At 42.5% G+C, this 17,231-nt stretch overlaps 1 protein-coding gene across 1 annotated transcript in view; it reads left to right on the plus strand.

Moving 5' to 3' along the window:
* znf469 (zinc finger protein 469) overlaps positions 1-12,841 on the plus strand; it is a 151,810-nt gene extending 138,969 nt beyond the window's left edge. The window contains exon 4 of the mRNA XM_078256219.1: positions 277-12,841. Within this exon, the coding sequence (XP_078112345.1) occupies positions 373-12,279 (11,907 nt within the window). The 5' untranslated portion in view covers positions 277-372 and the 3' untranslated portion in view covers positions 12,280-12,841. The remainder of the gene's footprint in view (positions 1-276) is intronic.
* The last annotated feature ends 4,390 nt before the right edge of the window (positions 12,842-17,231 follow it).

The following is a 17,231-nucleotide window of genomic DNA, read 5'->3' on the forward strand; positions in this document are numbered from 1 at the left end:
GGTGAAATGCTGCAACAGTGCTCTCTGCTGGCAGAAACTAGGAATATTGTAATAGCACTAAATCTCATACATGGACTGAAGAATGCATGTTTTTGTGCTATTTAAAAGATACATAAATCGTTTATGATTATGGTGTTTAATGATTTGCTTGCATGTTTGAATAGTATTGCCAGATTTGATTTTTAAAAAACAGCATGATATAATCACTTACATTATTTTTTAAATTAAACAGTAAAAGCTTGACATCTGATACTCTCTGTTCTCTTCTCTTTTCAGGTCTACTTTGCTCTGGTGCCAGATCAGCCGTTCACAATGGAAGTAAAGAGATGAGCCTGCAGCGAGCAGCCCTGTCCATGCAGTTCCTGCCACTGGATGTTTACTGATTCATACCACCCAGAAGACGGTGCCACTGTCTCCCAGATAGCACTTCTGGGAACCAGGCCTTCACAGCACGCATTGTGCACCATGGCAGGAGAGACTCAGCGAATGCATGCTGTCAAAGAGCTGGCTGCTGAGTCCAAACTGCAGGATGAAGGGACAGCGCTGGAACAGCAGAGTGACAAAACCACAAAGGAGTCTCCAGAGCGCTTTTCAAGCACAGGCACTGAGGCCAGAGCCAGCAGCAGAGGGGCCAAAGTTGAAAAACTAGAGAAGGGAAGGGACTGCCCTCAGCAGCGTGAGGCTGTCATTCGGCCACAGCAGACAGGGAAGATTGACTTTAGCTCACTGCAGAACCGGTCAAAATTTGCCACTGACAGGACTTGGTCGAGTGGCAAAGGCAGCCCCCAGTCCCCGAGTGGAAAGGGCCGCAGCCGAGAGAAGGGGAAGCGGTCAGGGAAGACGGAGCGCGCCAACCCACAGCAGCTGTACAGACTTAGCATCACAAATCCACGCTCCAACCCCACCATTGGTATTGCCTACCCACAGCAGAAGGTTGCACCACCCAAGAAGTTGGAGACCAGTCGTGGCCCAGTCTCGGGCAGCTACAGATTCCACGTTCCTAGTATACCAGAGAGAGAGGCCGAACTACAGCAAGAAGAGCTCAACTATAGCCGCTGCTTCCAGGAGGCTTCCTCTAACCTTACCTCTCCAAGCTATACCTCACAGGCACTGGGTTCCTCAAGTGGAACGTTACCCCACCCACATCCATCCCTGTCACAGCAGCAGCAGCCTGCCTCAATGGAGAACAACAGCACACAGCCCAGCAGCCAGCTGATCCTGGCTGACTTTCAGCTGAGTGGCTCTAATGTATGGCAGTCTCCTGAAAGGACTTTTAATGGTGCTAACTATGGGGTGTCATCACAAAAATCCACTGCCCTTACAGAAGCTAATAAGGCAAGTGCCTTTGTGCCTGGTCCATTTCAGTATGGATATCATTTTCTGGAGGAATCAACCTCTGACTCGTTTCCCTGTGAACAGAACCCCCAATCCCAAGACTTTACAGACTCCTCGCTAGGTTCTGTTCATGTGACCCACAACTCATTTTCCTTTACACCTGGAGAAGGGCAAAACATTTCTCAGAACAGCACTCAATTCAGTAATGAACAGCAGCCGGAGGATAGAAGCTCTTATCCTCTACCCCCACAGTCACAGTTTATTCAAGGCGTAACGTCCTCCATCCAGTGTCCTAGGAATCTGAGTGAGGACTCAGCCAGTAGTGACAGCTCTGGCTCCAGCTCACAGCAGTCAGAGCAAGGAAAGACTGTCCTGCCTGAGAGCACAGACACTATTGCACAGGCAGACAGTAGGGATGCAGCCATCACCCCGGGGAGTAAGAGGAACTGTCACCCCAAAGACACAGCTGCCAACCAAAGAACGCTCATTCAAGGAAGTGTGCACCATGCAAGAAATAGTTCAGGTCCAGGCTCCCAAATGCACTTTCCCAGCAAAACATTTAACAACCCTCCAGTCAGTAACATTCACACAGGCTCAACACCTTTTGATAAAAGCATCAATAATAAGGTTCTAAATAGGTTACCGCACTCATGGGAGGGCCCTAATAAGACATATTCACCAGCTGATCAAAACACAATTCAGTATACTGATATGAATGACAAGTTTCAGTTTCAGAACCAACCAGCACTTGATCAAAGGCCAAATTCATCTAAAAATAGCAGAATGACCTGGCAGCAGATACGGCCAACCTCTGCCATACCGAACCAAAACAGAATTGAGTTGTCTAGGCAACTAAGCAATCAAAAATTGGCTTACATGGTGTCCCCTTCTGACTGGAAGGATGAAAGTAAATCACATAAACACAGTTCCCTAAAAAACCCTAGCTCATTTCAGAACAGCAGAACCAGTGAGGGGTTTTCAAGCCAAAGACAGGAGACTGTAAAACATAGCAGTAATACAGTCTCTACTTTTAAAGTAGAGATGAGCCATGCACAAGCATGTGAATCTAAAAATAAAGCGGTATATTTTGGACTCAACCAGTCTCTTTCAGCAGCATCAAGAAACTACAGCTATCCTCCATTACAGGTCCCACCTATGGGACTTATAATGGTGTCGCCTTATGAATCTCCTTTGCCCTCACCAGTTCACAACCCTGCATCCAGTAGTACCTGCTCTTCCCTCTCCCCAGCATCCACCAGTCCTGTGAACATCAGTTCAGAGGACAGTCAAATGTCAAAGTCGGCACCCCCTCACCCATTTTATCACCAGCCCCAAGCCAAGCCACAGTTACCTTCAGATCACCTGAGCTCTCACCCACATCAGTTTCATTCTGATGCTCCACGAAACCTTCCTTACGCGCCTGACAGAGCCAAAGATGACATGATGAGCTACCTGCAAAACAACACACATCCAAAGAATTCTATGGATGGAAACAAAGGTTACATGGACAGTTTTGGGGTGGAGCATCACCAGCCACCACCACCGTACTCTGCACATCAGCTGTTAGCGACCTCATTAGCCGCAGCAAATCTTGACCAGTTAGATGTGCTTCTGACATGCAAGCAATGTGATCAGAATTTTAACAACCTGGCTTCATTTCTAGGCCATAAGCAATACTGTGCTCAGCATACGTTTGCACAAAATGACCTCAAAGACATATCAAAGATGGAGGACAGCAGAAAGTTTCATGCAGAACCAGCAAAAGCAGTGTCATCTGTGTCAAGTGTTTCGATGTCAAGGTGCCCATCTGACCTCCACCTATCTCTGTTGGGCCTCAATAAAAATGGAGAACTGATATGTGATAGTGAAACAAAAGGAGACAAGGATGATCCAATGAAACTCAACTTGTTCTCTGGTCCTGGTAACCTTCCCGTCCCTCTCCCTGAGCTTGAAATCGAGGATGCCAAATTAGACAGTCTAATCACAGAAGCCTTGAATGGACTGGGATATCAGTCAGACAATGCAGAGATAGACAGTAGCTTTATCGATGCGTTTGCTGATGATGACCTCACCACTGTCAAAGCAACATCAAACAAACAATGCCTGAAAACCAAAGAATCCCTGGTCTTTGAGAGCAAAAATAAACAAGCGGGAGAGGATGACAGGTCTTTCACACAGGGAAAGTATTTTTATGACTCTGATGTTGAGAACCCTGAGACAGATAAACAGTACACAGAAAGCAAACTTGAGAAAATATCTCTGAATTTGGAACAAGATGAGAAAATTAACATAAAAAAAGAAGTCTCTCATAAAAATTCAAGAATTGCCTCGAGGGAGAAGACAAGGGAACCAGACAACAAAGTGAAAGAAGCAAAAAAACTGTGCAAGAGTGAGGATGAAAACACAAGTACACAAAGGTTTCTCTTATCAAGCAAGTTTTCTGAGCGCTGTGGTGTTAAAAGCTTTCAGGACAGCTCTGCACTTCGAGGGTCAACACCCTCACATGCCTCCACATCTCCAACCTCAAGAACTGCAGTGAAAGAGAGCAAGAGGAAAAGCACTGGAGGGGGCACCTGGAGCAAAGAACTTATTCACAAAATAGTTCAACAGAAAAATAAGCTCCATAAGCTCCATGTTAAAGGTACTAAAAACCTCCAGTTTTCCTTAGTGATGGAGAGACTGACTCCCTCTGTACAGAACCCTGCATTTGGAGAATATGACTATGTCTCGGACTCAGATGATGAATGTGAGCCTGTTAAGATAGCAAGCCAAGGCCGGCTGAATCAAAGCAGTCGGTGTAAATACACATACACCAAAGAGTGCAAATGGCGAGCAAGAAGTGAGAGGGACCAGGCAGCATGGCGACATGAGTCGAAGGAGTGTTTTGAGGTGAAAAAAAGTGAGGATGTTTCTCTCTCGCCTGAGAAGCATGGTTCTCACCAGAGACTCAGGAGGAGAGGTAGCAGGTCATCCACAAGCAGCGAACTCAGCACATCTGTGAGCGTCTCAAGCGATAGTATCAATAGCCCCAAAAGCACTGACCGCACTGACTCAGACTGTGAGAAGAAGACAGATATCAAAAAGAAAGAGTCTCCAGAGCAGAAAACCTATGAAAGGTCCTCCCTGCAAAAGTTATGTAAAGACTCCAGCACACTAGCACTGACATTCACTAAATCTGTCAAGAAGTATAATACCGACAAAGCTATTCTGTCCGATAACAAAGAGAGTACAGAGGATCCAAAGAAGAATCATTCAAATCCAGAAATTGCTGATTCAGAGTCATCTTCGCAAAAAGCAAAAGACACACTCAAAAACTCTCACAGTCAAAAATCAAGAGAGAAGCTAGTGTCTCCCAGAAAAGAAACTGGCACAACAGTCAGTTCAGACAGAAACACTCTTCAGAGAACAGACATTCTGTGCCCCAAAGAAGAACCAACACAGTGTTTCAGTACAGATAGCAAGCCACTACAGTTTGATTCACACTCTCCCACCATTAATAAAGAAACTGATTTCCAAGTTGACAGAAACACAAAGGGCAAGCGAAGCAAGGGGCCCCTAGCCACACAGCCAGAGCTATCAGACAGTGACAGTGCCTGCATAGTGAAAGAGGCTATTTCTTTAGTCAATGACTTAGACGCCCACAAACCTGCATCTCTTTGCACCTCTTTGATGGATGAGGTGTGCCTATCTCCAACTGAAAGCCAAGGCCCGTTAATGCAAAAAGATACGCTCCACCTTATGCCCTACCCCCTGGATCAGGAACAGGGGCTCTTGAAATCCCCACTTTCATTTGACACGTCATCAATGTTTGGGGATCTCACAGGATTTGACAGTGGGCTCTACTCAGATATGCCAATTCAAAAAGACAGTTTCCATTCAATAGAGAACACAGCTGATAAAAAGGAAGAGTTTGTGTCGTCCTTCTCTCCCTTTCTGGAACAAAGAGACTGGAACCTTATAGTTAGCCCCGTACTACCAGATGAGATATCTCAGTACAAAGGCAGCTCTGAGAAATCAAATGAAAAGAAACCAGATTACAATCACGTTCCTTTGTCTCTGCCACAAAAAATAATCGACTACAGTTCAAATCTCAACAGCTCCGCATCAGAGGATGAACTAGAGATAAAAAGAATAGTGAATGAGCTTGAAAACCAGCTGCAGACAACTAAGTTGGAAATCCCACCTTTACTAGCTCAGGATGTTCCCAAGCAGCTAAAAATGAGCAAGTTTTCACCTTTACGTCTGGGTGATGAGTCAGAGAGTGGAGACACTGGTCTGAATATGAGGTGCCCTGTGCAAACCATCGATGTACCAGTGACCAGTTTGCCCTCAGAGCCTTTTACTGAACCATGGTCTAGTCCATTCCAGTTTGAGCTAATAGGTGGACACCACAGTCCCCACACCCCAATTCACAATGAACCAGGAGCACTTGAACATTTCACTGAAAAAGAGGCTGATGCACCAAGTTTTATCACCACAGCCTCACATATTGAACACCCACAGCTCCACCATGACCACAAATCAGTGGAAAGAAACACTCAAAAAGAGACTCCAGTTAAAACAAATGAAGAGATTTTAGAACAGAAGAGATATGCAGAAAATCTCATGAAAAGCCTGGAGGTGATTTCAGACTCTATATTCAAAAAAGAACCTATTATATCAGAACACAAGGAGCCGAATGTTAGCTCTCTCACAAGTCAACAACATCAAGACATTGAATGTCAGGCAAGTGATGCAGTTGAGAGAGAAGATCACAGTGAAAAGGAAGCAATTACCGGGAAGGAGAATATATTATCACCTCCAAATATCAATGAGCAGAAGGACGATATTGAATTCATTCTGAATGAGTCACAGTCATGTCTCTGTAACAGCACTGACCCCACACTCAATGGAAACCAGCCAATTTCATCACAGCCAAGTGAGCCTACAGAAAACAATGATAGCAAGGCAGAGACAAAAGTCACATTAGAGGGTGATATCACCAAAAGTAGTTCCAGCGGGAAGAGTAATGCAGCAGACAATGTGAATCAGTTATTTAAAAACAGTAGTGACGATCCAGAACATTCGACCACAGACGGCTATGAGAAAGCAGAGGCAGTGACGGGAATCACTGGTCAACCTGTCAGCCATCTTTTAACACCAGCTACACCTGACGACGATCTAGACTGTGGCAAGAAAATTCAGGGTGCAATTAAAACAACAGTGGAAGAACAATCCACTGATACCCATGAGAATGCTGGAGACATTAGTTCTTCACATGCTGATGAATTAAAAGTGGAGTGCTCAGACAGGGTAAACAAGGAAACAACAGCAGAACAAGATTCCTCGATTGCACTATCTCCATCTAAAAACTGCAGCCCTGCGAAGACTTACGGCGCAAGTCCAACAACTGATCTGTCGCTGGAGATATTCACCACAGACACGCCCTGCAGTCCAATACTGGTGGAAACCAATACAGAGAGCATTAGTCATTGCTCACCCTTCCAAGACACCCAGTCCATAGAGGGACAAAGTAATATCTTGATTCTTTCACAGTCTGATGGAATTATTGACAGTGATTCCTGCAAGGTTACACCATTTAATGACTCATTAAAATCTGAAACCAGTCTTGCCTTTCAGAAACAAGAAGAGATTTTAAATGTGCAGGACATCAAAGAACACCTTCCCATTGATTTCATGGCAAGTCATCAAAACTCACCATGCAGAGAAGAGGTGGAAGAAAGTCACTGTCTTTTTCTACACACTGCCCCACCAACCAGTCCTCTTTTATCAACCTCTCATCAGACACCCTTGCAGAAATGGAACATGGAAGAGGACCCATGTCAGATACAAAGCAAATGTAGTGATATGTCTGTTGAACAAGGCTCAATTGAAAATAAGCAATCCCCCATAAACAAAGAAGAAAACAGCAACGTCAAAGAGGCTTCAAACAGTAGCGAACAACTGGACACCACAGCTGAGATGGAGTATTCTTTGATAAGCCCACCTCCCAGAGGAGGGATCATAGAGTGTAAAATCCCCAGCTCTGAAACCACCATTCCCTCTCCACTTCCTGTGACCAGCTCAGCAGAACCACCTCAAGTGTCAGATGGCCTTGAAAAGAGAGATCCGATGTATGATATCAAGCTCAGCCCTCTCAACTACGACAGCATCTCAGACAAACCTCCACAACTGAATCAATATGACTACATACCAATCTCCCCTGCCAGTAAACCTGAAGAGAATCCAGACGACATGCAGAGTCCCAGAGATGACTGTGGGCCATGTGACCTGAGCGTTAACCCTGCACTGATTTTTAACAAAACTGAAATAGACACAGTGGTATCACTGAACTCAGATCCTGCAGCTAAACTGAATTTATCAGATGACCCACTGGTCCTCCAGCAGAGTATGAAATTCACATGTTTTTCATTGGGCCTTCCACCTGAAATCAAAAGCAAAGATTCCTCAGCTGGTAATGTAAGGACAGACTCAGGGGTTTGCCATGTTCCAGTTGGACCTGTTGAGCATTTGCATATTCCTTCTGACCTTCTGAGAAAAGGGAAATCAGAGAATGTAGATTCTTACGAGGCTTCTGCTGAGGACAGTACACTTATCAGAAAAGACATTTCAGATGGTCCGCCCACTCATAAGCTCCTCGTCATCTGTGAAAATGAACAAAAGCCTCTTCCACCAGAACCATCAGAGAAGCAACCAACAACAGAGACTGGCCAGTGTTCAACGTCGCATCCAGCACACAAAGAAATAGCACAAAAAAAGACACAGAACAATGCTCCACAGGGGAAAGTGCTCTGTGAAATCTGCCTCATGTGTTTCAGGACTGTGCCTGGGTTAAAGAGACATAAGGCCATGAAACATTTGGTCAGAAGTGAAAAACACATTGGCCCGCAGAGCACAACATCAAGCCATCAGGGGACTATGCTTATTTATGAAGCATCACAAACTACAGAGAAAGAACATAAAGATGATTCACAGACCTGTTACCCAACAAAAATGGATGGGTTGCCTGGAACAAGTAGCACTCTCATATCTAAAGCGGCAGAGTCAGTCCTGGAGGAAATGGTAACTGAGACAAATGCAGTGGGCCACCAAAACCCTCTGCTGCCAACAAAAGCAAAGAAGAACAACAAAGCTAGAAAGAACAAAAACAGTGAGGTAAACATAAAGTCTGACCCTTTCTCTGATGAGCTTCTGAATATAATAAAAACAGACATACTTCAAGCTATAACTCCTGAATTCAAAAACAGTGGACTACAAGAGCTCCGCAGATCTCCAGCCGACCAGGTAAAAATCAATGACAGAACTGTTACAGAGAAATCCCCTCACCCTATTACTTCAAACTCTGGCTTTGACAATACATCCCAATCTCCAACAAAAGAGACAAATGTGCATAATGAAACTGTGGAGCTAAATCAAATCACTGATGCGGAAGAAAGCATGACAGAGATGGCAAATGGGGAAGTATGTTCAGACAATAATGTGGAAAATGCTATATCTGTAGACAAGGATACAATCAGAGAATATGAGGAGCCCAGTAAGATGATGTGCACTGTGGAAGAGATGTGTGAACAGAAAGGATCAGAAGAGAGCATTGCCCAAGAGATTCTTAAAAAAGTGGTAGCCGTTGAGATGCACTGTGAGAAAAACTGTGGCCGCTCAGACGAGGCACATCCTCTCTCCTGTTTGAATTGTCCCCCTCTCAGTCCTGCCGGCATAAGTCCCGAACTGAAGGCCTTGCTTGACGACGACACCACATTCTCACAGCTGTTCCCCAGAGATGAGGAGGCAAAAAGGAAAAAGTGCCCAAGGGTGTACAGCAAAAGAAACAAAAGACAGAAGCAATCGCCCGATTCAAACGTGACTCAGGACTACCCTCCTTCAGAAACCTTCATGCTGAGTAAAGATCAGTACATGAAAGACCAAGCAGAGCAGACGTTCACTGACACTCAAACTAACTGTTGTGAATATGAGACAATATCTATCGATGATGCCATAATGTTGAATATGTGCCACAACAGTACATTAAAGACTGATGTCAAGGAGTTGTCAGATGTTAACCAAAGTAATCAGCAGGAAGTTCATGAGAATGTTAAAGAGGTTGGCAAGAGCCCCTTCAATCCACTTGAGAGCACTGTTGATAAATCTTCAATTGAATGGAGTGGCTCCAGGGACTTCAGTGGCTTGGATGCTGGCTCAATGGTGACCTCTGACCCCAGCACCTGTAAGGCAGAAGAGCTAACTGCACCCAGCCCTCTTCCCCTGTCCTCTGTCCCCCACACTGTAGAGCAATGTGTCACAAAGAGTGCCCAAACCTTCCACAGCATTGACATCCAAAACATCAATACCACATTTCAACTTCCTGAGATTCAGTTCTTTGACTCTAAAGATATCTCAGTGATTCCTCCTATTGCAGGTGCTGATGTGGAGAACAGAGATGATGAAAAGTCCAAGAAAGTGACAGAGCGGCGTGGCAGGAAACGGCAAGATGGTGGAATAAAGGTCAAAGACAAGCAGTACAAGTGCAAAGTGTGCTTCACGTGGTTCCTCACCCTGGGCGAGCTAAACTTTCACAAACTCTCCCACAACCCCTCTCCACCTCCAACCTGCTACATGTGTGTCCAGCGTAAGTTCAGCTCCAGGGAGCAACTGAGAGACCATCTGAGGGAGAAACATGCCAAGAATAAAACTGGTATCTGGACCTGTGGAATGTGCTTGAAGGAGATATCAGATGTGTGGATGTACAATGAACATTTACGAGAGCATGCCACTCAGTTTGCCCGGAGGGGTCAGACTCAAGGCTCCATGTTAGGCATTCCAGGCTGCTTCATGCAGGAGACAGCCGTGAAGAACTTTATCACCTCAATCATGCAGCACCGCCCCAACAAAGCTAACAGAGAATCCAGCAAAGCCACTAAAGAACAGGAAAAAGCTGTTACTGCAGACAGCGCCGTGGGAGAGGGGAAAATCTCTGAAGGGACTGAGCCAAAAGTTCACAAAACTAAAAGCAGTAGTGGAGCAAATGGCAAGCAGAGCACATTAACCCCACTTGAGGTCCTCCACAAAACAGAGACACCTAAAAGTGTGGAGATGCATCCCAACTGCAAAGACCCCTCAAGAGACTGCCACCACTGTGGAAAACAATTCCCCAAACCATTTAAACTACAGAGACATTTAGTGGTGCACAATTTGGAAAAGATTTTCCTGTGTCACAAATGCCCTGTCTCTTATCAGGAAGCCCAGGAGCTCAAAGGCCATCTGAAGAGAGCACATGAGGAGGTGGATGAGCTGGATTCAAAACACACCACCCTCTACACCTGTGAGCTCTGTGCTGATGTCATGCATGTGATTAAAAAATCCTTCATCTGCAGCACATGTAACTACACCTTCTCTAAGAAGGAGCAGTTTGATCGTCACATGGAAAAGCACCTGTCAGGTGGGAACAAAATTTTCAAATTTCGAGGTGTTCTCAGACCTGTCAAAGCATCTGCGTCCAAAGAAGATGAATGTGAAATGCCTGCGAGTAAAAAGAGGAGAATTCTCTCTGACAGTCTGCAAGAAAACAGCTCAGACAGCGGCATCGCCAGTGTAAGCTCACTGCACTTAAATCAAAACTCTGAGTCTTCAAAGCCCTCTGTGTCCACAGCCGACGACTACACACAGACCATCGCAAATGAATACCACAGTGACACAAACAATACAAATGTGAAGACTGAGGACATTGTTGAGGACTACTCTGAACTACTTGTAGAGCTGAATAAATGTATTTATATGGGCTCTTCGGAGTCTGCTACACCCAAAAAAGAGGTACTTGATCAAACCACCTCACCTCTTCTTGATAAAGACAATAATGGAAAATCAATTACTGAACCATGTGAAGTGAAAGAGGAGAATGAGTCAGTCTGCATTAGAGCAGAGACAGCCTCATGGCCAGCGCCTAAAGAGAGCAGTAGTGCAGGGGAGGAGCCTCTCAAGCCTGAGGAAGCCTCCGCTGGAGGTGACACAGCTGAGACTGAAAAAAGAACAGATTCACTTCCACCTAGTGAGGACTCTTTTGTCAGCTTAAGAGAAAGTCCAATTATTTCAAAGACACCTGAGTCAAAGTATGAATTAGCTGCTGATGTAATGGACCAACCGAGGGATGATGAGCAGTGGCATCACGCGTTAAAAGCTCCCAATAATGACAGCAAACAGCTGACTAGTTCTGAAGATGCTGAGCAGGAAGGTAGCAGTCAGATGAAAGACAAAGTTTCCACTGCCAAAATAACTGACAACACTAAAAATGGCACTACAGCTAGCAGCACGAAGGCTACAGAGTCCACGCCAGTCCTCCACTCCAAGGTTTCCCTCAACGCTTCAGCCTCAAATGAGGACAAAGAATCTGTGAGACCACAGAAGAAGAGGAAAGACATGAAATCCCCCCACAGCCTGCAAAGGGTTTCCTTTCCAGCCACACAAGAGAACTTTGGTGTTGACTCTCGAGCCAAAAAGAAATTTCGCCCCAGCAAGTGTGCAAATCCCTCTGTGCAAAGGAAATCAGATGGACCCAACGAATACCCTGTGCTGTCCTCAGTGCGGGACGACGTTGTTAGCAACAAAATCGTTTCCAAGTGCAAGACTTCAAACTTGGGTTTGCAGTCAAAAAGAAGCTTGCTTGACAGCTGTACACAAAAGAAAGCTGAGATTGTGACTCCTCTTAACGGGGATTACAAAGTCAAAAAGGGACCTCTGGGTCGGCCTTTGCATCACCCTATTTCTAAAGTGTCTTCAGTTCCCATGAACAATTCTTTGAATAAATGTAGGCCAAAGATGGGGGTTAGGTCAATGGAGAGCCATTCCTACAGGACAGCAGAGTCCCAGAACCACCTCTTAAGCCAGCTGTTTGGCCAAAAACTCACTAGCTTTAAGATTCCTTTAAGAAAGGACACATCCGAATCTATTAACTGAGTGGGACATGAGGGATCTGTGAATAAGAGACTGTAAATTTCACAGTTATAAATGTTTAAGACAATTCATTATGGTGAATGAGATTGCACAGCTGTTTTCTGTGAAATGCTATCTTAAAATGCTTACGTAGTCACTTTATGTCTTCTTTGTACATGTGTTTTTTATTACACAAATGTGAGGACAAATGTCAGATATGAATTTTGGGTCAAAAATGAATATGCTAGTTGGGAAAATCATTGAACTTTTGTTCTTCTTTTCCTTTGTTGGATATTATCTGTTTCAGAGATTATATTTACATTTACCTAAAGGAAAGAAAAAAAAGAATACTTGAAAATACAGTAAAATATTTTCTTCTAAGAAATGCATGTTCATTTTGCATTTATTCTTATCAGTTTAAGTCTCACTGCAAAAGGACCAAATTACATCATAACTGACCTGGACTATTGTCTGTGCACCTTTCCTACATGCTTCCAAAATATTCATTTTGTTTTATTTTTGAACTTTACTGTACTGCATTGACATTCACCATATTAGCTTTCTGTATAAACATTACCTGGTGCTACATTGTGTTTTATTGTAATGTGAATGCCAATGTCCTCAGAAGGGTACCTGAGCTCTGTAGCAGTTACAGTACATTCATCGGACTATTTTTCACTGATTCTCTGCAGTTTATTAAAAATACTGTGTAAAGCACCCAAGTACTTCACATGTAGGCTGTCTGAACAAAAAATTAGGAAAGCTTCCATTGTATAAACTCAGGTGCATACAAGGGCATCACAGTCCAAAGACCTGTATTCGGAGTTCTTCCCATGCACTGATAATAACACACACAAATCACAAACTCAATCATCTGTGTTTGTAACACCAACTGTTTAATTATTAATAGTATTTAGTACTACAACAAAGGTGCTTTGTCTTGTTTATACTGTATGTATCTTACATTGTACAATATTGTAGGTAGATTGTTTTTTTTGGTGTAATGCTTCATGACAAAGTTTTATTTTAATAATGTGCAAAAGAAGAGTGAGACGAAAGGGAAATCCAGTGCCTCTTGCAAGTTGTAAAGCGGTTCACTAAGTGCCTCTTTTATAGTTGGTTATTAAAGAAATGTTTTGGTCTCTCCTTGCTCTTTTCTTCCTTTGTTCGTGACAAATGTTCCAACTTCTATCCCTGCGGACTGCAGCTGTCATCACATGCATCAAACACTGTAAGCAGTGGAAGCTGTTTGTGCCTTGAGGCTAAAACAGGTGCACACACAACAACGTCTGAATTCATTTAGTTTTTTTGTCTTCAGATCAGCACATCAATGAGTTCACTCATCATCTGAAAGATGAGTGTAAATGTAGCTTTACTACAGGGAAATATTCAACAGAAGACAGTCACATTTATCCACCCGTATGTTAGTCTCCACGTGCCGGAGGCGAGGAACTCTTGCTTCTGTCATGCTTCTGTCATGTTGCTCTCTCGCCACGTGTAAAATGGCTTCTATTCCTACATGAACATTTTTCATCATCACATAGGAATAAAAAGCCATAGTACACAGTGGCATACATGTAGAAACACACGGGGAGGAGCAATGCTCTCATACCGGCCACTGAGTTATGATGAAGCCTGAGAAAAAGGGCTGTAAGAAAAGAGGGGAGGATGGAAGATTGGGAAAGAAAGAAAAGTTATTGAAGCTTAAGCATTTCTCTATTGTGAGTAAAATAGAACACTTTATCTTGGTAGTTAACTGTGGACTGACTGAAATTAAGATTTGTACAAAAAGACTAATCAACAGGCTGAAACCCATCAGTCTATGTGTTGATTATGAACACATTCTTACACATAGAACTGTGGCATTTTATCCCCCTCCAAAATATATATATATATATATATATATATATATATATATATATATATATATATATATATATATATATATATATCTGTAATGCATTATTAACACTTACATACATTATAACATGCATAGCGCATTTTAAGTAGCAATTAGGATTGCTTATATTATTCCATAATATGTCACAAGGTCATAATCACACTACCAATATTTCATAAAAGTTTACAAAGTGTTATGCACATATTGGTGAGTTCTGTAAAAATAATGAACGTGTTGTTTCTGACACCATCTTGAGAGACTATGGCAGACATTCAGAGGAAGTGTGGAGAAAACAGAACCACAGTGTTGTTGCTGAAATAACTTCTCTAATTAATTGGGAGTACTGGTTTGGCAGCATCCACAGAGACCATATTTTTGGACTCTTTGATGGCAACAGAAAATAGCTTAACTGTCATTGAATCACAGAGCTGAATCCTTGTCTACTTCTCTATTCCACTCCAGTCAGTGTATCAAAGTTTCTCCAGCAGGACAGAATTCAAAATCATGAAGGTGTGCTAGCCGTAACATCTCGACCTTTGTTACAGTACATTAAAGGCCATGAACAGCACGTTAAAGATGTAAATCCACCCTCAGTTTCCGAGGAGACGAAGAGCTGTCATGAGGGCATTTTGACAAGCTAATAACTCTTCTTCCGTTCTAATTTGTTTACAGAAATCACCTTCAGAAATATCTTTTATATATATAAATCAGATACGGCACTTTATAATAACCATCACTAATAAATGGTAATTTAATAGTTAAGTAAACTTAAGTTGATAGTTATTATTTTACTGTTAATAAACAATGGAATTATAATGAATAATGTTTACTAATTATTACAGTAGTAATGCTTGTTGCACACATAACATATATAGGTATTTGTTAATGATTTGTAAACCTTTAAGAAATCATGTTTATTTGGATGGCTATTATAAAGTTAATGGTTAATAAATACTCTGCAAAGCATCTATGAACATTATTTAGATAGCTATTATCAATGCACAAATAATCATCTCTTTTATATATCACCAAAAAAAGGTTGAATGTGGCCAAATTAATGTTACTTGCTACTTTATAAACCACTTATTAATCATGAACTAGATATTACTATAAACATCAGTTGCAACTTTATAATAGCCATCCAAATAACGTTACATAGATGGTTTACAAAACAACTATTAACCATTAACTATCTTTCTAAATATATAAAGTCATTATTTTATATTACACTACACTGATGATACAATAGCATAAAGTATAGCATTACTAATAATAAGTAAACATAAGTAAATCATAATTTCATTTTTTGTTAACAGTACAATAACTTTTAACTAAAGTCTAATGAACTATCAATTAACCATTTATTAATGACGGATATTTTAAAGTGTTGCCAGCATTTCTTTTAACAGATACTTTATTCAGGTATCTAGTTAACATTTAACATATGGTCTTCATAGACAGACATATTGTTTCATGATCTACTAATCCCTTTTCTTAACATAAACCTATTTTATTTCATTACCCTGCCTGACAGTCTACCACAGTACATTAGTAAACATTGGGGAAGAGGTACTTAATAATCACAGTTTGGGTAGTTCTATCATTTTTGGTTGCAATGTAATTGTAAATGGATCATAGACACCAAGTATATTGTGTATAAAAGTATTTTGTGTACATTTGCACTTGCAGTTAAAGTAAGCAGAGCTTACATGTCAAGAGACCAACAACACCCATAAGACTACACAATGTTGTCAGAGTTTCTATGTGAATATTAAATATCTAATTAAATATTCAATTAGACAGAGGATGCATGGTTAATTCGCCAAGCTGAGATTGAATTCACGTCAGGAATCTTGGCCAGTCAGGGATTCATTTTACGAGTTGTGATGCCTGGAACCAAGGAAAAAATCCCACACTCTGCTGTTGCTGTAGCATCACCGTTTATTTAAAGAAAACTAACATTTCGGTCCCTCCGGACCGTCATCACGAGTTGTGACACCTGACAGCTGAATGATTGATGACTTAAGGGATGTTTGAGCCATCAAGACATGTAAATGAAATGCCTGTGATTAAGATGACAAACAGAACAATCATAATAGAAGCCAAATAGCAGTGGCACGTTTTTTTATGCATTTAAAATTTTGCCGGTTAAATGTTTCCTTTGCGCTGGTAATATATTACAAAAATGAAGGCTCAGGTTTTATCCTTAAATGTACCTGGATTTTACCTGATCCTCTCGGGCTCGGTCTCGCTGCACCTGTGAATCTACTCCAGGTCCTCCGGTCAGCAGCTGTGTGTAGATTAAAACAAATTATAGCAGAGATCTCAGTATGTTTTGTCAAAGTTCAGCACAGAATGTGTCACAGAGTGTGAGTGGGAGCCCCACGCACGCTACTGTCAGGCATAGTTTTATCATCTGATCTATGAGGAAATTCTCCAGAGGCACAGTCACACAGCAGTATGACATGAACGTTTTGCACTTTGAAGTAGAGTGACATTATCAGTAAGTAGGTCTTGAAATAGCAATGATTCTCTCTCCTTCTCACTCCAGTCTCTCCCCTCCTGTCTCATCTGATCTCAGACTTTCTTCCCTCCGTCTATTTTCTATTTTCCTTGGCCACCACCCTCATTCTCCTATAGTCTTCCTTTTCTCCTGCTTTTCTTTGCTCTCCATCAATTTCCTACTCAGCGACTAACCTCCTCTTCCCATTTTTGCTTCTGCCTCTCCCCATTATCTTCTCTCACCATTTCTCCCCTGCTTTTTCCTCCTCCTTCCTGAGTTGTTCACCTCACCCCATTTCTTCCCACTCTCCATTTTTCTTCTTCCATCTCTCCCTGTTGCCCTCTCACCTTTCCAGCCACACTCCTATCTTGTTTGTTCTACGTTTCTATCTCCCCTCACCCTTTGCTCCCTCCCCCCTCGCTGTGGAGCGTGCTGTTGGCTGATTCTCAGGGAGGTCGGCAGATCAGGAGCAGATAGAGATGGGCTACTGGTCAGCGTTAATGATACACAGGCTGAGGGACCACTGAGGTCGTCTCTGTTGGGAATGTGAGGTTTCAGCCATCACAGAGAAAG

The sequence above is a fragment of the Sander vitreus genome, chromosome 8 (assembly GCF_031162955.1).
Source record: "Sander vitreus isolate 19-12246 chromosome 8, sanVit1, whole genome shotgun sequence".
Lineage (NCBI taxonomy): Eukaryota > Metazoa > Chordata > Actinopteri > Perciformes > Percidae > Sander > Sander vitreus.